We start from the raw sequence: 26,283 nt of genomic DNA, 5'->3' as shown, positions 1-26,283 counted from the left end.
AAAAGGCTTGGTTTGCACCTCTCGTGATTATCAAACGAGCAGCACACATCAAGGAAAGAGCAACAGGAGCAAGAATCCTGGAGAACCGCAGAGCTCTCTCCAGTTACACCTAACCCACTATTAGCACAGATGCATGTGGCTTTTATGCTCTCCAATTCTTTTCTTCCAGAACACCTGAGAACTACAGAACCAAAATTTCTCCTAAAAAAAGAAATTAAAAAAACAAAACAAAATAACTGTAGTCAGGGCAAGAAATGGAAAACAGTATCTTTATTGTGTGTAGTTCTAAACAAACATTCACTGTGTGCACATTCCAGCAGACAAAGATCTTTGTTCAAAATATGCTGAAATAAAATAGGTAAACAAACTCCATTTATTGAATACACAAAAGGAATGTTAGTATTACTTGCTCAGAGTGGAGGGTAAAATCAAAAGAAAGTGAAATCATTGTGCTTTGCTTAAACAGCAAATGGAGAATATAGGTGCAGGTGCAAATTGGCCCCTCAAGTTCATGAGTGAGAAGCTAGGTATGGAGTAGGTAATCTAAAAAATACCTCTCTGCTTCTTGGAACCTCCCCTCTGAGATCACCCCCAACAAATTACAAACCCAGCTCTCTCAGAGCACAGCCGCCAGATGGGACTAAACTCCTCATTAGTTTCATGATATTTGGCAAAAGAACAAGATGGTTGAAAGAAAGAAGAAAAAAAAGCAGTCTCTGTTGACACAAGACATGTGAATCCATTTCTCCTGGGGAAGGAAGTAACCAACATTACTGTTCTGTGTTTCTCAAATGGAATTTAATCAGACGGGTATCACTTGAGATTTTAAACATGAGATACTCTCTAAGTAATGATATATCTGGCCTGAAAAGCATTTTTCATTGCTCCACATGGGAACTGAGTGAGTGTAAACACACAATGTTCTTATTTCACAACATGTGCATTTATGACAATTGCTGAAAGAACTTTACAGGGTCAAATGATAGGTTCCAATGGATTTTTGTTGCAGCTTAAGTGGTCACATGAGAACTAAACACAGTATAAACTTTGTCCCCAGCACTTTCCTGTCTTTACAAAACGTAAGTCATTTGGAAACCAAAACCAACTCCTGAGAGACAGAGGCAGGAAATCTTGGGACCCGGCACTAACATCCTTATTTGGGGGCACTAATTTCCCCTCATCTCCTCTCCTGTGATCTCCAGCCATTATGCTGACAGTATGGTGGGGCGCCGGCGGTTAAGTCTTCCTTGGGAATAAACAACCCAACGCTCCAGAAACACCCCAGGAGGCTCGGGACAACAGGGACTGGCTCCACTGGCTCTGCAGAGGGGTTTTTCACAAACCATCAATGTCGAGGCTGTTTCAAGAATTCCCATCTATGTTTTAAAACAAAAGTCCTTTTTGATAGATTTGGCTAATATACTGTATTACTTTATTGTTTAGAAAAAAATGTCTGTAAGCTCTCACACAAGCTCTACCTTTCACCTGGCTGTTTATGTAGGCAGCAGAATAATAATAAGTGGACCCAAAAGTGGTTTTTATTACATAAAGTGACATCACATTAGCAGATCAAAAGAGAGCCCTGGGTATTGGATGGATTTCATGGCTGGCTGAGACAAAGTCTGAAAATCTTTTCCTCTGGCTCTGAATAAAAACAAGTCCAGATGTAAACAGGAAACGACAACCAATATGAAACAGAAAAACATACCTTTTGCAGTGGTCTTTACCTTAAAAAATACCAAAAAACACAAATTTTACTGAAGAATATTCTTTAACATTTCTTCTAAGCCAGATGTTTTCCATTCAATTTTGGGGACTGCCAACACAGTTTTAATTGATCCAAGTTATCTTCTGGCTTAGTTTTAGCTTGAATGTTCCCTTTTCCAGCTCCTCAATACTTCTTTGTTCTTCATTTCTACCCCAGTGTGGGCCCATGTCATCAGGTGACTTAAATGATTACAGCAATTAAATATCAATCCTTATTCAAGGCAACCCTTCTTTGCCTTCAAATTGAGGAGTAATCAAGTCACACCACCTCTGTTACATAATCATCAAAGATTTTTCTTTCAGTAAATTGTCTTAAAGTGGCATCTTATAATGCATACAAAATATTATCTAAAGATAAAAATTTTAAAGTTAAACCCACATCCCTGACATATAAAAGCTGGCCAGAAATCCCCTAAGATTACTCCATAATGTCATAACCAAGTGCACAGTTACCAGGTTAATGTTATTTTTATGAATTCTGAATTCACTCAATTGCTAAATCACAGGATACAAGACCTGGGGTGAACTTTTTCTTAAGCAGTTTGCAGGGGCAGACACTAGGCTGCTGTGTAGCTTCCTGTCCTGTCAAGTCTCTGGCAAGCAGGAAGAGGGGAGGAGATGCTGAGCAGTGGCCCCGGTCCTCCCTGAGCCACACGGTTCCCTGCTGTGCGTGACAGTGGCTCAGAGCAGAGTGGCCACCCTCAAGGGACAGGGAGGAAGAGTCCCCACAGCTGTCAGCAGAAACTGCCAGTGATGGCCTCCTCAGGTGCTTCCAGAGGGGAAGAGAGCAGCCAAACACGCCGGAGAAATGCCTGAACTGAGGAGAAACAGCAACATAATTCTGAATAACAACCGACTCCTCACGGAAACAGCTATCCAGGGGAAAAAAAAGTAACCACCACTTTTTCTCCCCCCTCAATGGAAAAACAGCAAAACCACACGTTGGAGCCATGGAGGTAAAATGCAGATGAAGCGGAAAACGCTCCTGTCCCACTCTCCTGCTTCCAAATGCCGCTTTGCCATGCGAGCTACTTTATCGGGGCAAACAGAAGGTCAAATACTGCACCTCTGATCAATCTGGAGTCTCTTACTTCTATAAAATGGGGAATGAAAAATTGCCAATTGATTAAAAAAACAGCAAAATCCTTTACAAAACTGTAAAGCTCTAAAGATATACTTACTTGCATTTTACCAATAAAAGGTGGTAACTTTAAAAGAAGAAAAAAGATGGTTAGGAACTGGTGCCAAATCAAAATAAAGGATGAAAATTTTAGCGCTTCTTCTGAACTCTTGCCCTTAAGTGTTTTTCAATATTTTTCAAAAGAAAGATTACTCTGAATTCACTCTATCATCCTAATTCATCTCTCCCTCTCCCTGTTTTCTCTCCACTCCCAATGAACAAAAGGGAAGCAGAGTTCTGCCCAGCACCACCATCTGATGCCTTAGAGGGTGGCAAGGGCTCCTTGCTACACTTGGCCAGTTTTAACAAATACAAACAAGGAACACGATAATTCTGCAGTTGTGTTTTAAGTCACAGATGTGCAACCTGATGCTATGAATTAAAACCTCTTATGATAAATAATAAAATTAAGTCATAATTTAAAAAATAGGAACATTTACTTAAAAGAAAAAGGGAAAAAGAAAAGCTTCAAAACCAGAACGTGACACGCTGTTAAATATGTCTAACGTGCGTTCAAAGCACTGGAAAGCAGGCAATTTTACCAAAGGGAATGCCACAGTGACATGTGGACTGTAATCACAGAAGGCAGTTCTGAAACATAAAAGGCGCTCATGGAAAAGAGTTAAGAGAGGAAACAAAGGCAAGGATACAGAAAAAAGAGCAGATGCTTTAAGAGTAAGGCTCTGAGAAATGACTTGGACATGGCCGTGGAGCTGAGGTGGATGTCTGGCCAACCATGTGGGTTCCAAGGGGTAAGAATACAAATGGCAGGACTCGAGAAGAGGGCACTGCTTGCAGGCTCCAAGTAAGTCTCTAGTTCTTGCTCCCAAGTGGAAATGCTTTCCAGACTTCAACAAGGTCTCCTCAGGAGGACTTGCTCTCCGCCATGTAGTAACGATACAGAAAACCTAAGAGAATAGCACCCACGATGGGGAAGATCCAATACGACCAGTAGCTAGATGTTCAAGGGGGAAAAAAGCAATAAAATCGTGAACATTTCATACCAAACGTTCCCTATCATTCAACATTCACATTTTAATACTAAAGTATTTAAATACTTTCACATTTAATATTCTTCAAATCAAAGAATTTTGATTTGGAGAAATAAAAAAAGATTTTAATTAAAGTGAAAATTCCAACAATAATTTTAAAAGGACTAAAAATGGAACATATAGCATGATACCAAAAAAAGATAATACACACACACACACACACACACACACACCCCTCAGTAGGTGTTTTCACAAAGACATAAATGGTTATTTCTGGGTTATGGGATTACAGATAGTTTAAATTTTTCTTCAAGCCTTTTCACATATTCTACAATTAACATCCTTAAACAGGAAAAGGCCACCATTTTATGTATATAATTATCAGTGTAGAACCAATGATATCTAATACAATTGCTGATGATACTATCCTCACAACAATCCTATGAAATGAGTACTATTATTCTCATTTTACACATAGAAAACACAAGCTCTGCACCCAAAATCACAAAGGGAAGTTGGTCAAACAGCTTGATTCCTATCCTCGTTTGGACACTAATAAGGAAACACACACAAACACACACAGAACATACTGACAGCGCTAATAACATCAGGGAAATGGTAGCTGGCTTAAGAAGTCCTACAAAGAAACCTTCCTCAGTGTAAAGACAGTCATTATTCTCCTCAAAATAAGGAGAATTCCCTGGGTGGCCCAGTGGTTAAGACGACTCACTTTCACTGTGGTGGCCCCTGGGTTCAATCACTGGTTGGGGAACTAAGATCTTGCAAGTCACATGGCACAGTCAAAAAAAGAAAAAAAAATCGTTCTTCTCTATTAGAACTTAATTAACACTGCTAGTTCTAATCCAAATGACCTGGCTGCCCCTCCACTTAAGACATATGCAGTCTTAGTATTAAAAGGCTTTGAAGTCCACAAAAACCAGCTGCAGTTTAATAATAAAAATGATTCTTTTTGCCTGAACATGCCAAGTACTTTGTACATTAAAGTATGGCAGAAAGCTGTTCTGGACAAGTTTAGAATGTCAGCCAGGGAGCTTTGCTTAAAGACACAAGCAAGTTGGTCAATATGTACACCAGCTATATGGCACAGGGAAACATAAAAGTAATCTCCCCAAGAGAGTAATGATTTCAGATACCTTCCAGGGTAGCCCAAGAGGCAAAAGAGATCAAAAACAGGACCCTTGACAAAACACAGAAGATAAAGCCTTCAGTGCAAAAGCCTAAGAATGGTCGACCATCAATCCTCTGACAATCCTCTGTAACTTTATGACTGCTGAGAACAGAAGATGAGGAAATGCATCCATACCGCAGCAAAGGACAATCAGGCTCAACAACAACCTCTTGCCTATAAGACAGAACTCTGTTCATTCAGATTTATCCAGGTTATTGCCTGTAGCTGTGACTGCTATTTTTATTGGTTTGTAGTATTCCACTGTGTGAATGTCCCAGAACGAATTCATTCATTTTACTAATGAATGGTTATTTGGGTTGTTTCTAATATTTTAATATCTTGAATAATGTTGCTATGAGCATTCCTGTAATGTGTTCACCAGTATATAAATATACACATTTTTCTTGAGTGTATATATACATACATACATACATACATACATACATATATATATATATATATATGTATGTATGTATATATCCCTAGAAATGGAATTGCTGGATCAAAAGTTACTATATTATCAAGGTTACTTGATAATGCATAAACTGTTTTCCACAGTGATTGTACCCATTTGCATTTCCTCAAGATCCTAACAGGGCCTAAGAATATTGGTAATTCACTTCCTAAACAACTCCTCTTATTTTTAGAATTTTTAATTTTGGCCAATAGGTGTGAAATGTACTCTGATTTTAATTTACATCTCTCTGATGACAAATGAAATCAAATCTTTTTTTAAAATATGCTCATATTTGTGCTTCCTCTTCTGTAAGGTGCTTAAATCTTTTTCTCATATTCTACAACATTATTTTTTAACTGATTTGTAAAAATTCTTTATGTATTCTACACAATAATTCTTAACCAATTTTAAGTGTTGTAAAAGTCTACAACAAGTTTATGGCCTGTATTTTCAAATTCTTTATGGGACTTTGGGCTGAGTATAAATCAGCTGAATTTACTAACAGTTTAATTTCCACTTTCTAAAAATATTCTATCATATCAAACAAAAAAGACATGGTACTTTTATAGGGGTGGGGTGGGGGAGACAATTTCTCTTTCTATGAAATGCCTTAAGTGAGATCTCAGAACAGCTCTATATAATCTCTGTAAATTTTTATAAGCCAAGGATTCTACAATTATCTCAAGTAGAGACACTATTTAAGGGATAACAAATGCATACTTTTCAGGGCTACCACTACTGTATTAGCAACATTACTGCAAGGGACGTTACTAGGTAAACCTTTGAGAAAACTCAAACTCCTGAATATGACTGCAATACACAATTGTTTTCTTTTGTAAAATGCAATAATAGCACCCATATTGTAGGTGTGTTGTGAGGATTAAAAGAGAATAAGTTTTTAGTGGAAAGTGCATAGCTGGGCTGAGCTGCAGAGACTGTGGGTCTGACTTAGGAGTAATACCTGTACATGCACTCTTGCCTCTTACCACATATGACTGATTTATGTCACAAAGAGATTTAAGAATTACTCAAGGCAAGAACTTTTTTGAGATTATTCAAGATGACTGAAACGGGAAAAATTAATTTTTTCCCGTAATTAATTAATTAATTAATTACTGACTTGCAATAATTTTGACCAAAAAAAAGAATGAGCTGTCAAACTATATTCTAAAGTTATGTACATATGTATATTTATGGAAGGAACCTCTTTGCCACATAGTATGTTGGAGCATTAAGAAAGTCTGTTAAGGGAATACCAACCTTTTGCACGTATTGCTTTTCGGAGGTTCCTGAAAAAGACGCATATTTAAAAACAAACAAAACAAAAAAAGATTAACACAGAGTATATAAAACTTCTCATGAATATTCATGTAAACTATGCAACTAAATAACAACTTCATCTTTCATGTAATTTGATGTTTGCAAGTATCCATATGTACTGGGAAGATGGGCAATTCTTCTTCTGATAATACACTGGCATTCTCTAGTAAAGCACCACTATGAAAGCATACAGAAATGACCGAAACTCTATTTATTGGAAAAAAAAAATGCCACTGATACAAACTATATTACAATAATGAACTAATTTGCAGTCACAATGATATGCCTAGTTTAGCTGGGCTTGCCACTGGCAGTAGTTAAAATCACATTTCCTGAAAACATATCTAAAAAATAAAAACTCCTCTCTTGTAACATAGAGATCAACTGGGAAATGCTCAAAAGCATGCAGATAACTGCTCTGTGACTTAGAGAAGCAAACTGGTTTATTCTCTGAAATCATAATAATTAAGATTAGAGATCTTAGGGCTTATTTCACACCAAAAACAGGAAAAATGGGGTTAGAGTTAAAATACCAAAATAAATTTTTTAAAAAAAGTGGCAGCAACTAATCAAGAGGTACTGATACATCAGTGACAACACAGATGAACCCTGAAAATGTTACTTGACAAAACCAGACAAAAAGACCATGTATTACATAAGTCCATTTACATGAAATGTTCAGAACAGGCAACCAAGAGGCAAGAAAGTAGATCAGTGGTTTCCTAGGGCAGGGAGAGGAAGATCTGGAGGGATATGGAAAATGACTGCTGAAGGTTATCGGGTTTCTTTTTAGAGTGATGAAAATGTTAAAAAATTGATTTGTGATTATGGTTGAACAACTCTAAATATACTAAATACCCTTGACCTGTACTTAAATAGGTGAATTGGATGAAATGTGAATTACACCTTAATAAAGCTGATACCAAAATTTTAAATTCAATTTATATAAATATCAAATGAACGTATGGGTTTCATTAATTAGTTGTAGAGTACAAAAAAGCATGCTAACTTACCGCCAGAGGACAGTAACTCATTAGCATAGGTTACTGCTGCCCCAGAGATCATCTCTGCCAATAGTCAGCAGTATGCCAGGGTATGAACACATAATTACAGTTCTCAGTGATCTCCAAGAATTCCAACAACCCTGCATACATACTGGCCTAGATACTTTAGAGCAGACCATGAGGTGAGTTTTAGCTTCCTATATCCACAACACTGTAATTCAAATGAGACCATGCCTCAAACCTGAAAGAACTTCACCTACAGCCAAGTAAAACCTCTAATAAGTTTTAGATAAATTTATTACTTTACTATTACATTTCTTTCAGATCCCGATGATAACAATCTGGGACATTTCTCCTTGAGTAGAATGAGTCAGGCTAGTTAAAACATGTTACTGTCAATCTTTGAGAAACACAGCAAATGTTTTGCAGAGTTGAAAGGTGGGAGTGTACTGACAGTTGTGTCTGCATCTCATTTATTGCACTGCCTTTCACAACATTCCACTACAGTAACAAAATAATGATTGAATTCTATGAATAAAATGTCCACAGTCTTTTATGCTTTCATTATCCACAAATATACCAATGATTTATAAAACAAAAAATGTAGAATTAGCATTTTTTTTAAAAAGAAAGTAATCTGAAAGGCTTACATGAGAGCATCATGAATATATGTATCACTTTGCTTAACCAATCAATAAAAACATTAAAAGCCATTAGTTCATATAAAGGACTATCTCTAGAAGTTTTTAGCTTCTTTTACAACCACTGGCACTGGGTATGTGCTAACTTGAGTGAACCTCAGACAATGCAGTAAGCAACCCAGAGAAGAAAGAGCAGGGGAAGAGAGGAGACATATCGAGACCATAATATACTGAAATGGTAATAGTTCCTAACAAGCAATTTTTTTAAATTTAAATATATATGGTTTCCATCCTTCCTTCCTACTGCTCATTCCTCCTTTTAACCAAGTACCTCAACCCGTTTTAAGATCAAGCTTTCCCTGAAGGCAAAAAGAACGACCACCGTAACACTGGAGGAAAGAGGACAGAAAGCAGCAAATCCTCTTTAGAATACTGACAGCCAAATAAATGCCAAAGTACAGTTACTCTGCTTTTAATCAACTATAAATGAAAGAGTTGTTTAAGGCACTGCTCATGGTAGCCAAGTGCCTCAGCCAACTTCGGAAAGAAGCCAAAAAAGTTATTTTTAATTTAATAAAATTAAAAAGAAAAAAGTTCTATTAACAGAGAACCTTTCTTCAAGTCTACCCTTCTGTTCTCACCGTGCATAGTTCTCATTTCCACTGCAGAGCTCTGTGCTGAGTCTCACAGATGCTTAGGTGAAATTCCTACAGTTTATGATTGACTTTAATTTACCCCTGTGGGTGTTCAGGCATATCTTGGCTGCTTATGTTCTTGCCCACATGTTAATTTACATGCAAGATTGGTCAAGAGAAGGCACTGGTCTCCATCTTTGGCACAGACAGTAGTAACTATAATACCCTATGATTTTAGTTACAAAAGAGCAGTTCAAATCCAGAGACCTTCTACCAAAAGCTTTCTCAAGTAATTAACATCCATGCTTCTTTCTCCCCCAACAAGTCTGGAATACACTCCCAAACAACCACATTGTTCTAAGTCTACTCTAACTTCAATTCAAAATTAACAGAAATTGACTGTTTAAACAAGGTGGTTCCTCAAGTTCAAGATTCACTAAGGCTTTAATTCCCTCATAAAATAAATGTGTAAATAAATACATGTACATACATATAAATACTAAACAAAGCAAACAGTTCATAATTTTTGAGTAACCTTTTTATTAATGCTGATTATAACTGAAGGGCTCCATGCTAAATCAGTTTCCTTACTTGTGAATTGAAAAGCTTGTCAGATGAACCTGAATTCTAAAGTCATATTCAATTAACTCAACACATTTCTCTGACCCCAGGGCATTGTAGCAAAACCTACAAGAGCAGACTTCTAAAGATTAGAGAGATGTTAATACCATGCTCCCACGTTCAGGAAGACTGAAGGAGCCCAACCACAAAGAGATGCTTCTATCTCACAGATCCTCTTCTGATATGCTTTCACGTGGTTAAAACAATGATAAAGAAATCTCATAACTGGCAAACATATGGGGAAGGATTTAGGGATCAGTGGGGGGGGTGATTTCACTATGAACCCTGTTTAGGGAAAAAAACATAGGAGAACACATTCTTAAGGAATGGTGTCCTTTGTCACCAGAATATAAACATAGGAAGCAATGAGTCAAAATTATGGTTACGAGGCATTCAAATATACAGACACGGCATTATACGTATACTTCAAGCCTAAACAGCTTATATTTAGACTTTCAGAGATTTAAATAAAAGGGAAACATAAGGTATATAAGAAGCTTATGTGTTAATTCCTAAATTGAATATTTGCCATTCCTAGAGGATTCCACAGAGAAGGCAATGGCACCCCACTCTAGTACTCTTGCCTGGAAAATTCCATGGATGGAGAAGCCTGGTGGGCTGCAGTCCATGGGGTTGCTGAGAGTTGGACATGACTCAGTGACTTCACTTTCACTTTTCACTTTCATGCATTGGAGAAGGAAATGGAGAATCCCAGGGACAGCGGAGCCTGGTGGGCTGCCATCTATGGGGTCGCAAAGAGTCACACACGACTGAAGCGACTTAGCAGCAGAGGATTCCAAGTATTTAAAATTGGAAGAAGTGGATTTTAAGCCACAGGACACCTTCAACAAATTTAAGGAGTATTTGGGTGGCCTGGTAGTTTTTGTAGCTTTTTATTTAGAATAGTTTGGTTTCTATGTGGCCAGAAACTAGCTATCACTATATGAATTCTAACGTTAGGTTCATTGTACAATCTAGGAAGTCTGAGTTTTGAAAGTACATGTCAATATATTCAGGGCCATGGGGTGTGGATCTTGAGGACAGCCTTCTCGTGAAGCTTCAATGTACTAAGATTTCTTTCTAGATGAGAATACAGTTTTAACAACTACTGTCTTGTAAAGCACAAATGGCTGGTCAGCCCAGTCATACAAAACATAGTTCCCTGTACATAAGGGCAAATGCAAACATGAAAAACACCTGCTGAGACAAATTTCTACACGACTTTCTCACCCACTGTGACAAGATATAGAAGATAACACGGAAGGAAAAAATTAAAACACTCAGAGACTATTCTACTTATCACCACACTGGAGGGCTGATTTGAAAAAGATGTTACCCCTGTCCTTCTGACATCTTGTTTTGCAAAACTACTCGTCATTCCTAAATAAAACATTACAAGGAGAGACACTAGCCCTTGAGATTTCTCAAGAAGGGTGTTTTGTCTTTCAAAAGTGACCTTGCCATTATAGTCTGCTTTATTTCAAAAGATTATGTTACAAAATACAAATGTTAGGTAAAAAAACAAACAGTCAACAATGAAACAATCACAGAAAATTCTTTGGTAAATAGCAAGCACTACTCATCCTAAGGCATATCCATTTCAAACATTAATAAATTGGGTTGTAGGTATGATAGGAATATTTAACAATTCTTAAAAGGAAATTTTTAGTATGATGCAACCAACTACATCACAAAACTATGAAGTATGCGTTCTTTTTAGTTTCCCTCTCATAAAAGAGAAGGTAAACGGAACATTATGTATGTTCCTGTATGTAACTATAATAGAAAACTCCGTATAACAAAAGTCTGTAACACCAGGGAGAGAAAAATGCACTTGCCTTTAAATGTAATTTACAAATTACTTCTAACATAGATGGAACTGACTAGATTTCAAGTTAAATTTCTTAAGTTGAAAAATGAAGTTTAAGAAGCATGCTAAGCTTTTATAGAGACAATCTTACTTGCTTAAAAAGATGTTAATAAATTGATAGGGAACAGTCACTAAGGTAAAATGCTTTAGTATAAAGAAGCAAGGGTCAGAACATCATGTGCGAGATTTTTAAAGGATGGCGTAGTCTGTTGGTCAATCCATCTGCCTTCCACCCATCCATTTACATTTATGTATGTGTATTATGTATGTATGAATCTTTTCAGAAGAGTAAATGGGCAAATGGCAGCTGGCTACCTCAGAAGAAGGGGACCTGGGAGACAGAGCTGGCGATGGGAATCATTTTTATAATACACTTTTTTGTACTATTTGAATTTTTAACCATGTACACCACAAACTTCCCATTCAAAAAATTTAAATGGAAGAATGGTCAAGTTATTGGGTCTATTCACTACAATGAGACTTGACTAGTGAAGCAGCTGGTACTAGAAAATACCTTCTGAATAAATGAATGAAACAGCACCACATTTTTTGGTCAGGTTGGATCTGTATGTTACCTTATCTCCTGAACTGACTGATAAAGATTCTAACCAAGAATTAAATGCGTAATCAAGAGACGTCACTGACCACAAATGTATCTTGGTTACTTGCAGCACAGTAGACAGGCAAATGGGCACAGAACAGTTTCTAAGGTGAGTTTCCATAACTCAAAAGCAGACCAGAAAAAAGTTAACTCAAATGTGAACAGAAGACTGATAGCATGGGGAATAATTCAGCTGAGAAGAGATTTAAGAGATAAAAATGTTTTTAATTCTAGTTATCTTCAACTGAAGCAGGTAAGAAAAACATCCGAAGTCTCTAAGCTTTTAAGCTCTGGTATTGTAACAAACACTTCAAGGTCCTGAACCTCAGGCATTATAAGGAAACAATGGTGACCATTAGTGTCAAAGCAAAAGTAGTATGAAAAGTAGTTTCTAAAAAATTGGGGAAAAGTTCCTGATTTGCACTTGGGACTAGAATGTTTTAGGTGTTTTTAAAAAAGTTTTTTTTTTTTTTTTTGGCAGGGGTGTGGAGGTAGTTTCAGAAGGGAAAGAGGTGTGGAGTTGTGGAGGGAAGAGAGAAGCAGAGAAATAAAGGAAGAAGAAGGGAAATGAAAACTTTGTCCATAAGGCGGAAGAAACCTCTTTACAGAGGTTCTGAAACCTTAACCGGAAGCATAGTAATGAAATGAACTTGACATTTATTTCTTCATGGTAAATGTAAAAAAAATTAAGAAAAGAGATAGCTGCAGCCTAGATGCAGAAGGGCTTATTTAAAACCTATGTAACAAATAAATCTGAAGGCTCAAGAATTTCTTTCTGGAACTAAAATCAGGCTGGACTATATAAGCTCTATGACAACCTATGTAGGTAGTCTTGAAAATTTTCCCAAAGGTGTCCCTTGGCTGGTCTGCCTGAAGTACAGCAATGTGACTGGAAACACTCAATAATCAGACTCTCTATTTAAAGGAGACTGTCCTTTGAGTACAGCAGACATGAGGAAAACAGAGCCTTGAAAACACTGCCCTTAATCACTGTTTAGTTTAAGCCAGGCTGGGGCCAAACTACATTTGGAGACTTCTAAATTCTTACCAAATTTCATCAAATCTCACCAGCTAAAAGGGTTTCTTTATTTCTTATAAAAAGTTCAAGGCTCAACAGTTTTAATTTATCTGAGACATCTCTAGTTACTTTTTTGGTCTACAGAAGGCAGACAGTGCTTTCCACAGCAGAGAATTAAAAGCTCCCTAAAAGTTTTCACATGAAAAGATGGGTATGTCATTCAGCCAAATGTCTGGCGCTTGGCTACCTGGGTTACTTTAAATGCAAACTCCCACCTGCAGAGAGCATGAATCAGTAGTAGTAATGGAAGCCCAGGGAATACGCAATTTGGAAAACATGCCAAGAGATTCCAATACAGGCGGTACAAGGAACAGAACTGGAAGAACACTGCTCTCCATTCCTAAGAATGGTCCTAACGACATACTATACCACCAAGGAAGAGAGTGGCAACAAGAAGCAATTTGTAAGACTTACGGACACTGGAACTCACCCCCCACACACAGATTTTGTTTGTTTTAATATAAAAAGTGCTCTCAGGGTGCTATGAACAAGTGGGTTATGGTTCCTGAATTAAGGTACATCTCCTGTATAAACAGGCATATCCCTCAAATCAGATGTTGACCTCTGAGAGCAATGGTTTCTAGACATGTTCAATATACCAAACAAGCCATGCTTAGTTCAAATTTTACCTTAATTACACAAGTGAAGATTCAAGAATGGATAGCACACGTGTTAGGAGGGGAAGACAAACTACCAGTGCTCGAAAAGCCTTTAAGGAACCACTTCACATCCCCTTCATAAACAATTCAACAGTTCAGAGTAGCAGAGTGCAACAAGACGGAAGAGTTAATTTACACAAACACTGGATGGTGGGAGAACAGGTGGCAGAATCTGTCAAGCAACCTCTAGAGCTGAAAGAATCTGTGTGTCTTGGCCAACTTTGCTGTCACACAGGCTCAGAATTCCAGCTCAATGCGGAAAGAGAAGCTAGAAGGAGGAAAGGGGGAAGGAGCATTGCCTCCATGAATTTCTGATGACAACTAACTGCTGTGTCTTTAAATTAAGAAAGTAGAGTCAAGGAAAACAGAAAAAGAAATGAGGGAATAAGGGAAGTGAGGCATCCAGCTTGCGGGAAACAAAAAGGCATTCAAATTTTCTTCCTGGTACATTATGCAGTGCACATTAAAGTTTTCAAATATTTAATCTTTTACTTTTGTGGTATCACTGAGTGAATGGGAAGGGTGTGTAGACCTATTTGAGCCCAGACAACAGGGTAATGGGGACAGAAAGGCCTGTTCTAGTTAATTACTCAATTATTCCAGTCTACAACTTGTTGTACTTGCAAGAATAAATCAACTTTCCAATTCTTTTTCCAACACAGAAGCAATTATCACCTATACTATTGAATGTAAGAACACGAGTCATAGCTTTAGAGTTTCAATTTTTTAAAAAACTGAATAGGGGCCTGAACGAAATGTTCCTATTGTTCAAGACTCCGTTACTTTTTTCTGAGATGGTACTGGATGCAAATTCCTGAAAAAAGGGATTTTTGCTTGAAGGGAAAAGTAAACATTTCTTGTTAAAATACTTAAAAAAAAAAAGCAATTCCATTTGAGTAAATAGAAATATAAACACTTGAAACACACAAGAGCAATAGAGGACTTCTTACCTTGCTACCACCTCCAGGTTTAAGGTCATTCTGTTTAAAGAGGAAACATTTATAATAATTTAAGACACATCCAAACAAACTCTCATTATGCACTTATTTTTAACTTTGGGACATGAGCCTGCCTTCTGGTAGCAGTTCCCTAGGACATGTCAGGGTTTGCAGAAAGGTCCTGCCCACTACCCCCGGCCTCGCCGCTGCACCCCTGACTCTGAGCACATCACAGTCCCTTGTTAGAGTGGCATGGCCCACAGTTACCACTTTTAGCAAAGAATCTGCAAGAACAATCAAAGCACTATATTTTAGATCATGATATTAACCTCATTACCAAGAAATTAATCAACTAAAAACCCACTTCCAAAATCAGTTCCTTTTCAGAGATACTCTATGTGCTGATTTACAAACAAGAAGCTCCAGCTTAGCACAGTAAGGCTGGATGATTTTGGAGAAAATTTAGCGTAATGGCTGGGCTTAATGAATCTCCATTTGCGTCACTCATTCCCTCATCACGACCTGTGGCTGCTAGCTTCCTCTCTCTACAAGCACGCCTAGCTCGGCTGGTTCTTACCGGGTGCACGTCACCAATGTAGTACTGCTTGAGCATTTCTCTGGCGTCTGAGGAGTGGCCTACATCTTCAAAGCTTTCAGTTGCATCTCCTCCAGCTTGTTCCATCAGAACCTCTTCTCCACCAGGATGCTACAAGAAAAAGATATTTATTAAAGTAAGGGCTCTCTAAAAAGCTAACTGATATAAGCTCCTCCCCCGCTGCCCTCCTCTTTCAGTTTTTCTCCTTTAAATGGCAGCGATGGGACGAACCAGCACTGTATACCCTGTGACAGGAGCAATGGGGAGAACACTACATAATTCCCGTGTCTTCTGGCCAAAAATGCATACTGTGGGTTTAATTATGAGAAAACCTAGGAAAATCGCAAAGTGAGAGACATTCTACAAAATGATCTGCCTGTGATCTCCAAAAATATCAAAGTCAAGAAAGCCAAGGAAAGACGATTATTGTATTCCTGGTCTGGGATGATTCCACATGCTGTGGGGCAACTAAGTCCACGCGCCACAACTGATGAGCCCACAATTACTGAGAAGCACAGGCTCTAGGCCCACAGGTTTCAGTAGATTAGTTATTGCCTAATGAGTCTGAATGAACTCTGGGAGATGGTGATGGACAGGGAGGCCTGGCGGGCTGCGAATCATGGGGTCTCAAAGAGTCGGACATGACTGAGAGACTGGACTAAACTGAACTGAACTGAACGGTTATGAAGTTTGTCTGGGGTAATGAAAAAGCTTTAGAAATAGACAGCAGTGTTGGTTGTACAAACTGTGAGTGCAATTAATGGCACCTAATGGTACAGTTAAAAATGGTTACAATGGCAAATTTTATGTGTACTTTACCACACACACATACAAAGCTTGGTTTACATACTTATAATTAACGTAACCCAAAAATTTACTTTTGTCTGAATCATAGCAAAATAAAACAAGTAAGACCAAGAGTCTGGAGGTTAGTGAACTAGATTGGTTACCAGTGCTATTCAAATCTATCACACAATCATAAATTTCTCCCTGTTTTTATTAAGTAGACCTAACATAAGGTGGTACACATTTCCCATTTTTTTCTGCTTTACTTTTAAATCTCATATGAATCTGCAAAGATTCTTCTGAATTTGACAGCCTTTATGTTTTAAGACTAATGGATCTTGTCTTAGCTTTTACTGTATAAGCAATTAAATAACATTACAAATATTTCAAATAAACTATATGGCAGTCAAGATCATAAACTTTCAATTGATGAAGCAATGCCTGTGATGGATTCATTTCTATTTCAGTCCAGCAATAATCAAGTGAAATACTTTACAGATACAAAAGCAACTTTGTGATGTTCTTCTGTGAAGGGTTTTAGTAAATTCACGAAATATAAGGCAGGGAACAGGGGAAATCTTTCAGCTTTTCATTAAGTTCATGTACTAAGTATTATTGAAAAGAGGACAGAAAATTTATATTTTAATACAGAAAAGAAAGAAGACAAATTGCTAACAGAAAATAATACCTCTAGATTGCTAATTCTATGGAATGGATAAGGAACAGATTGACAGAAAAGAGAATGCGAAGAATGACAGTTACAGAATAAAAATCTTGTTGGGAAAAAAATTACACAAATTCTCTGTGAATGGAAATTCCATGGTGATGTAATAAAAATGTAACAATAGGATATGCTAAAGACCACCTGACTTGGAAAATGAAATCTAGAAACATTAAGATTATGGAAGCTGCAAAATTAGGCCAAGCTAGCCAAACAGATTAGCAGAATACTAATCATCAAAATAAGATATGGAGGTTAAAGTTTTGGAGAGGATAAAAACTACTTCTTAAAAAACAGTCTGACAACTCAAAGAAAGATAAGAGCTCTGGGTGGTGAACAGCAGGAAACGGTGCAGGTCCACAGGTATTTGAGTGTGGATGAGAAAGAACCTAGTAAGGCAGGGGGTCACCTAGGAGAGGTTAACTTGATGGCTGCCAGAAAGGGTGTAACTTCGGCAGTTCCAACTGCTCAGGGTCTAAATATCAGGTCTACAGATCCAAACATACCTCACCCCCACCAGATGATATACCCTTATTCCCCACCATGTTAGGTCCTACTGCTACAGATTCGCACAATTCCTTAGGCATCTTCATGGTGTTTATCACAACTCCAACTGTTTATTTAACATCTTCTTCCTGAACTAGACTAGAAGCTCCCCAAGAACAGGAACCATGGCTGTCTTACTCATGGCCATACTCCTGAACATAGCACAGAACCTGGAACAGTGAGATCTCGGGGGCGCTCACGGTGCCCTCCTCCTCTCCCACCTGCCCTCTCTCCCTCTCTGGCATGTATGCGGCACAAATACACAAGCCAAAGTCAAAGTGTCAATCAGGGCAGCTCACCTGGGCAGTGCTAAAGGTTAAATTTTGCCTCATGTTATTTCTAGCTTCCCTAGGACTAGCCACATGGGCCTGTTTGAGAAAAGAAAGCATACTTTCTATAGATTTGTTAATTCCACAAGCTATATAATGACTGAATTGCACTTTCATTTGACCAGCCTTGGAGAAAGACAGTAAGAAATGTGCTTAGTCAAATTCTGAAGCTCTCAGGGGGTGGCACCAAGCAGAGCCCACATTCTATCTTTCCTAAGGCAAGACTACTCTACCACGCACAACAACTGCTTGTGCACAGATCTCATCTTCCTGGCAAGTCCAAAGCATCTAATTCACCTTTACGTCTTCAGGGCATGTGCTAGTTACTATGTACTCAAAAGATGCTATAGGAAACAACATAATTTTTAATTATTAATAAAAACAGCCACTAACACTTACTGAGCTCTTTATATCAGGTACCACAATAAGTCTTTGTATGAATTACCTAAATTAACTGTCTCAACAACTCTGTGAAGTAGGCACTGTAATCTCCCTTGAACAGATGGGAAAAGGTCTTTACAGAGCACATTTCCCTAAAGTTACAGTAAAGTAGGACACTGAACAAGACTCTTTAACCCCACAGCCCACATCCGGTCATTAGAACGTTTTATATACCAAATGTGTATATATATACATATGTGTGCACGTGTATATATATATACATCTCAACAAAATTCTCTTCAAAAGACACCTAAGAAAATGAAAAGGCAAAATACAGACTGTGAGAAAATATTCACAATACATATTTCTGAAAGGACTTGCATCCAGAATATATAAAGACTGCCTTCAAGTCAGTAATAAGAAAACAACAGAATTAAAAATGAGCAAGACTGAATACACACTTTATAAGACACACACAAGGCCAATCAGCCCTTGAAGATGCTCAAAATCATTGGCCATCAGGGAGAAGCAAGTTAAAACCATTATTATATACCGGCAAACATCTATCAGAATGGCTAAAACTAAAAGCACTGACAATACATCATGTGTCAATGAGGATGCAGAGAAACTGGAAGACTGACACGTTGCTGATGTGACTGTAAAATGATGGGGCTACTCTGGGGAAAAAGTCCGCCAATTGCTTCAAATGTGAAACAAAAACAAAAGAAAACAAAAAAATATGAGCTATGGGAAATCCCTGGCATCCAATGGTTAGGACTCAGCTTTTACTGCCAAGGGATCCCTGGTTGGGGAAATAAGACCCCACAAGCCATGTGGTACAGTCAGAAAGGAAAAACAAACAAACAAACAAACAGCAATCTCACTTGTAGGTATTTCCCCAAAAGGAATGAAAATGTGTCTAAACACAGCTTTATTCATACTAGCCAAAAAAAAAAAAAAAAAAGAGGTAACAACCCAGTGTCAATCAACAGGTGAACAGCTAAATTTTAGTACAGTTACAATGAAATAATAAGCACTAAACAGGAACACGCTGCTGACACATAGCAAAAATATAGATGAGTCTCACAGATACGTTAAGTAAAAGATGTCAGACACAGAACAAAGCGTGAGAAATCAATCACTGGTTGCACAAGAACACAGATGGTAGGAATGTTCTAAACAGTGATGGTGATGGGGACTATACAGGTGAGACCTTTGTCAAAGCTCATGGAACTCCACATACAAAATCTCTACGTTCTGTTGTATGGACGTTAGATCTCAATAGTGTTGACTTAGACGGGGTAAAAATCTACACAGCAAAATATTACTAACAACCCAAATGCTTATAAATAGGAGACTGCTTGAATAAATCAGAATCAGTTCAACAATTTCTTGAATAATAAGAAAGTGTTCCAGATGTGGATATGGAAAGACTCTTGAGATATATAGTTATGTGAAAAAGGCAAGTTATCAGTTACCTTACGGGTAGGGGGAAAAAAAAAGAATCAGAGGAACTACATTCACTTTTGCTTACAGGCACAAAAATAAAACTCTGCAAAGATTCACAAACAGTAGTAGTTAATTTTAGGAGGAAGTGGAAGTGGGCAGACGGGAAGAAGGCTTTGCACAGTATACCTATATGACCTACTCAATAAATTAAAAAATTACCTGGATTCCAGAAAAAAGGTGCTAGTTCTAACTTCCCTCTAACACATTCCCACCCTTCCAAATTACATCTAAGATGTGGAAGGTGGTGGCTGTAAAACAGACCTAATTCTATATTCTATAGCCATGGAAAAAAAAAAAAAACAAACAGAGGCAAATCCTAATGTCATGGGCACAGGCTATCTGGTCAGACTTCTTGTACCACTTAGCATTATGACTTTTTAAAAGTTATTTCTCTGCTCCTCAGTTTTCTCATCTCTAAAATGAGCTATTAAGTGGATTAAAAAAGAAATTATATGCAAGCTGTTAGAATAATAAGCACCTAACACACACTATTACTATTCTGAATCAATTAATAGACACTATAACTTGATTATGGAGAAGGCAATGGCACCCCACTCCAGTACTCTTGCCTGGAAAATCCCATGGACAGAGGAGCCTGCTAGGCTGCAGTCCATGGGGTCGCTGAGAGTAGGACACGACTGAGCAACTTCCCTTTCTCTTTTCACTTTCATGCATTGGAGAAGGAAATGGCAACCCACTCCAGTGTTCTTGCCTGGAGAATCCCAGGGACGGGGGAGCCTGGCGGGCTGCCATCTATGGGGTCGCACAGAGTCGGACACGACTGAAGCAACTTAGCAGCAGCAGCAACATAATTTGATTAAGGAATACTATGATTCTATTTCTGTTTATCAGTCAGTTCAGTCGCTCAGTCACGTCCGACTCTGGAACTCCATGGACTGCAGCACTCCATGGAAGATGGAAGATGCAAATTCTTGAGATTTAAAGAGTTCCTTTCTTCCCTTCTGTATTGCTTTTCCCTTCAATCTAGTCTCAAAACCTCAGCAAAAATAATATATTTGAAATAAATTCCTTCAGTGTCACCCCCATGTTAAAACACATCAATGGGTTTCCATTTACTTATGGTATGGTTCACAAATCCATACCACCTACCCAGCCTTGCCTTTCCTGGCTCCTGCCAAGTTCTTTGGCCATTCTTGACCTTTACTGGATACACTAAAGCCACAGCTGCTTTCAGTCCCACCAACAGGCCAAACTCTTGCTTGACTTTGCAAATGCCGTAGGAATGCTCTTTTCTTTCATCTTCCCAAAGCTAGTTCCCTCTCATCAACGAAAAGTCATCTTCACAGAAGCTTTCCCAGATCACTCTTATTAAAGTGGGTTTCCCCACCATGGCCATTTTACTTTCTCAACTTCTTGCCTGTTTCCTTCCCAGGAAGGAAACATTTGGCTGTATTTGCTTTGTCTCTCTTAGAAGGGTAGCTTCAGGAGGGCAGATCTATGTCCATTTTTATACGATCAGGACCTAGTACCACAGCACTTGAGAAGAGTGAGCACTAAACAAACATTTGCTGAATGAATAAAATGCTATCCCATCTGTGAAAGTGAAAGTGAAGTCGCTCAGTCGTGTCCGACTCTTTGCGACCCCGTGGACTAGTAGCCCATCTGTGAAGCAGATCCTAAAGCAGTATACCCACTCACCCCAACAGTCACTGAAAAAGTACATAGAAAGCTTTAAAATAGCGCAATGGGTTATTTTAGGTTACTGTTGTCAGAAATGGTTAATTATACGTAAGACAATGGTTTCCCAACTTTTCCCACTTGTGATACAATAATAAGAATATAAACTGAAATGAAGTTCACAAAATCATATTTACCCTTGCTAAGATGTACTTCGATATTTTGTAGTCAAAGGCATAAGATATTGTAACCATTTCTACGTGATTTTTTTCAAAATCACTAAGTAACAGAAATACTGATGTGTACGATTGCAATGGTTAGGTTTTTCATTTGTGATTTCAATAAATTAAATCAATACCACTGAGTGAAAACTACAAAATCAATCTATTAGAAGATAATTCAATTATATTATCAATCCTAAATTATCACATTCAAAGTCCAGAGTAACACTTTAACCATATTCATTAATCAAAAAAGAAAGCAATCTATAAATGCTAGATATTCAAATGAGGAACCTTTTTCTAAGGAACTCCGTGAACTCAGCCCCAAAGTGAACTGAGATTGGAAAGTAAAGGATGAAAATTGATGTTTCTTCCTGGTCTGATCTAACAACAACCCAATTCCTCCAGACCTGCAAGACAAAAACCTCAGTCACCCTTGACTCTCAAATTCAAGGCATCATAAAAAAAAAAAAAAAAAAAAAGGCATCATTAAATTTATTGGCTCTACCGTCACAGTACATCCAAAATCTGACACTTCTCACTACCCTACTACCACCACCCTAGCCTAAGCCACTATCTCTAGCCCGAGTTACCGCCACAGCCTCCTAACTGGATTCGAGTGTTCCTTCAGTCTCTTCGCAACAGTGCTGTCAGTGATGCTTGAATAGTAAACCATTAAGTCACATATTACTGGTCCTCTGCTCCACCATGCTTACCCATCTCAGAACAAAAGTCAAAATCCTTTCTAAAATCAGCAAAACTGTACTTGACCTGCTCCTCTCCTTGATCATGCTGACCTCATCTACTACTCTCCAGCCACCATATAACCTCCCTCACTGTTCCTCAAACACACTGGACATGACACCTCAAGGCCTTTGAATTTGCTTTGAACAAGCTCTTCCTGCTGATATCCACAAGGCCAGCTCCCTTAACTTCTCTCTGGCCTTTACTTCAGTCATAATCTTAATAAAGCCATTTCAGGCCACCATACCTAAAATTTCAACCTTTCATCTTCATGCTGTCACTCCATACACATCCACAGTCCTCTTCTCTGCTTCATTTTTCTCCTTAGCACTTGACTTGGAATGAACAAGAACACAGGGACAGAGACTCTGGAACAGGGTAAGTGAGAATGGTGAACTGCAGGTAAAGATCTGCAAGTCAAGCTTGAAAGGCCGTCCTGGCACACCTATGATGTCTCTGGCTCCATCAGCACGTGGTGAACCAAGCTAGTAACTGTTCAAGATTAAACTAATGTCCACTACATGCACTGAGTGTTCCTTCCAGGTTCATTATCTATTCTGAATCAATCAAGAAGAAATTGGGGGGGAAATGAAACCACAACCCCCCCCCCCATACTGGCTACCCATTTTGAACTATGCTTTACTGTGCTACAAGCCACACTGGAAACTTATGAGGCATACACCAAAGTACAGCTAAGACTAGAATTCCAAAGTCCTGCTATGTAGACAAGAGAAACCATGGAATTCATCTAAGACACATCCTGCCACTAATCAGTTGCCTGACAAAAATCTTTCTGAACCTATTTCTTATATCCCTGCTAAAATAAGGATCAATACTACCCAACTCACTCTCAATTAGTCACTTTGAGGCTGAAATAACAGGAAAGCACTTTTAAAAGCGTTTAACTGCCATAAACCCCACAAATACAAGAAGTTACTAAATGGTAAGATGTTAACTTCTTGGCCACTAGGAAGATTTATTAAAATCAATGCTGTTTTGGGGGAACTTTAGGTTTAAAAAATTTTTTTTAGAGATTTATGAATCAGGATGTAGAGCTTTATGCCCTAAGCCCCAAATTAATAGAAACAAAAATTTTACTAGTATATTTATTTCATAAAGAGAACTAAGAAATAAAACTTTTTCTCAGTGTTAGTAGGTTTGTATTATACAAATATGCCCAAGAAATTAACCATTAGATTATTAATCTACTGCTCAAAATAAAAATATACACATCAAAAATAAATCACCAAACACATTTACACTTAAAATATCCCAAACCCTCAGGGATTGGGATTGAGAGGAATAACTGCAAAAAAGCACAAGGGAAATTTTTACTGCAATGAAAATGTTCTTTCTCAACTGGAGTTGTGATTACATGGATGAATATATTTGCCAAAACTCATCAAACTGTACATTTTAAACATGCACGATTTATTGTATGTAAATTACACCTCAATAGAGTTAAATTAAGTGTATTTCTTAAAAAAAAATCAGTTGCACCATTCTCAAGGAGAACTTGTAAAACCTAATACACATGCTTGATTTACCAAAAGAGGTAACAGTCTGAGTCAGAAGCCAAAAATAATGAACCCCAAATCAACTCATAACCTCTGGCCTCAAGGTCTGCTCAAAACAAGAAAAAGAAAGGCAGCATAATGGTAGGAAGGGAGAAGACATCTCAGCTTCTTCTCAAGAAAATTAAAACCAAACAGTGGTATAACTTCAGAAGGCACAGTGGAAAAAAAAAAATGAGTAGAGATTTGGTGCTTTCAGACCTAGGTTCGAATGACTCTAGGTTGTTAGGTGAGAAACTGAGGCTCGGTTTTCCTTTCTGTAAAATGGTGATACCGGTGACTCAAAAGTTTAGCCAAGCAAACAGTAAGTGCTCAACATGTGACAGAAGCATATTATCGAAGGTACCAGACCTCAGTGCCGGAAGAAATGCACGCAGACCTAAAGTTCCCCCGCCACCCCACCAAACTCCGTCTCGAAGGGTCGCGGTCCCTTTCCGTACGCCTCCTCGTCCTCCGCTAGGCCTCACTCCCCCCCCCACACGCCCTACCAGCGTTTCGGGGCCCGCACCCCCTCAGCGCAGTCCACCTCCTGGGCCCCACCTCGTCAAGAAAGCGGCTGACATCGTAGACTCGCCCGTGGATCACCAGCCATATGTCCTTCGAGGAGTTGCGCTTCGCCACCTCCTCCAGTCGGTAATAGGTGACGGAAGTCTCGACTCCTTGCTCTTTTCCATCGCCGCCGCTTGCTACCACAGTCGCCATTGGGCCTGAGATAACCTCTTTTCCACCGCTATTCCGGTTTCCACTACCAACTTCCTGGAAGTCGACCTCCCGCTCTGTCCTCACCGGCTTCCGTAACCGGGCCAACCTGTCAACAGCCAATCACGCTTACGAATAGTTTCTGGTTCTTTTTCTTTTCACCAATGAAACGAGGAATTCTATTTCAAATCCCACACACTCCTCGCCAGACCCTAGGAGCGTAGGCCTGGTTCGAGGTCCAACTAACCAATCTGGATCACCCATCCCCTCCAATCTCACCAATCAGATACTGTGGTTTTGGAAAGGCGCCTAAGAGACACGTCCATCTGAGAAAGAGGTTTCTTCTTCAATCGGCTTATGTGCTGTGCTTAGTCGCTCTGTCGTGTCCGACTCTTTGCGATCCCATGGGCCATAGCCCGCCGGGCTCATCTGTCCATGGGGATTCTCCAGGCAAGAATAGTGGAGTGGGTTGCCATGCCGCCTCCTCCAGGGCATCTTACCAACCCAGGGATGGAACCCAAGTCTCCAGCATTGCGGGCGGATTCTTTACCGTCTGAGCCACCAGGGAAGCAGCTTACAGACCTGCAGAATTCTGGAAGACGGGGCAAAGTCACCTTTTCCCCGTTTTCCTTCCTCTTGTAGAGGGTCCGTCTTGAGTCAAGAGCAACTTGTTCTGCCCCCACCACCACCCCAACTCCTGCGTAGCTTCTGTTCCAGCCCCAGATCTACATTTTTACTTTGCACTCTCCGGGCTGTGACCTGGCGAATCCAGTCTCTTTAAGGCTCAGTTTCCTCTTCACCAGTAAAACGGGCATGATAATCTCTACTTTATAGAGAAATTTGGCCGATTGAGAGAGAGAGAGAGAGAGCGTGTACCTGCAGAGCGCTTGGTGCCTAGTAATCAGTGTATAAACGACAGGCGGTGAACCGGCACCTTGAGACAGTGTTTGGGTGTACGATATGGAGAATTCCAAGTGTGTGCCATTACTGAGAATCTGATTTTCTTGTATGTCAGTTATCTCTAAATAAGGCCCAGGGCGGGGTGGGGAAAGGAATCTGTTTTTAAGTGAATCTTAAGTGACCAGTGAACAGTTTCTACGTGTTCTAAAATAGAATTTCGCCTCAACTGTGGCTGGTTAGAGGTCCCAGCATTTTGGAATTATAAGTTTGGTTAATATGCAATATTGTGAGCTACCCATTCTTAACTGCCATTACAAATGACAAACTGGTCATGGTGAGATGTTATTTTCATCATGTCACTCTCCCATATTCTCCATGCATTAATGCATGCTGAGTCACTTAAGTCATGTCATTACTCTCCATAATCCATCCCCAACCATTCCCTTTTACAAGCCTTGTGCACCAGTCCCTGACTTCTAAACCTACTGGTATAAGCCCACATCTGTGGTCATATCAGGTCCACCCACTTATGATACCCTCTTCCTTCTGATGCCTACTCACCTTTCAAGCTCCTCGAATTCCTTCTTTATCACAAACTCTGCTACCATTCTGAGCTCCAGTGATCCCATCTCCATATGGTACTTAAGCACATTACTATTTCAGAAATTTCTGAAAGGAACAAAAACAT

General features: G+C 38.9%; 1 protein-coding gene across 1 annotated transcript; it reads right to left on the bottom strand.

Annotated features, from left to right (window-relative positions):
• Positions 1–255: 255 nt before the first annotated feature.
• On the bottom strand, positions 256–26,259 carry LOC101121621 (cytochrome b5 type B). The gene is made up of 7 exons (XM_015100517.4): positions 26,157–26,259; positions 24,975–25,287; positions 24,537–24,804; positions 15,530–15,658; positions 14,965–14,994; positions 6,846–6,874; positions 256–3,902 (listed from the first exon to the last, which is right to left on the bottom strand). Exons 2-7 carry the CDS (start codon positions 25,019–25,021, stop codon positions 3,812–3,814), a joined length of 594 nt encoding a protein of 197 aa, XP_014956003.2. The 5' UTR covers positions 25,022–25,287; positions 26,157–26,259; the 3' UTR covers positions 256–3,811.
• Between the last annotated feature and the right edge of the window lie 24 nt (positions 26,260–26,283).

Source organism: Ovis aries, chromosome 14, assembly GCF_016772045.2.
Source record: "Ovis aries strain OAR_USU_Benz2616 breed Rambouillet chromosome 14, ARS-UI_Ramb_v3.0, whole genome shotgun sequence".
In the NCBI taxonomy this organism is placed as follows: Eukaryota; Metazoa; Chordata; class Mammalia; order Artiodactyla; family Bovidae; genus Ovis; species Ovis aries.
Note: the sequence above shows the minus strand (reverse complement) of the source record. Positions and strands in the feature narration are given on the sequence as shown.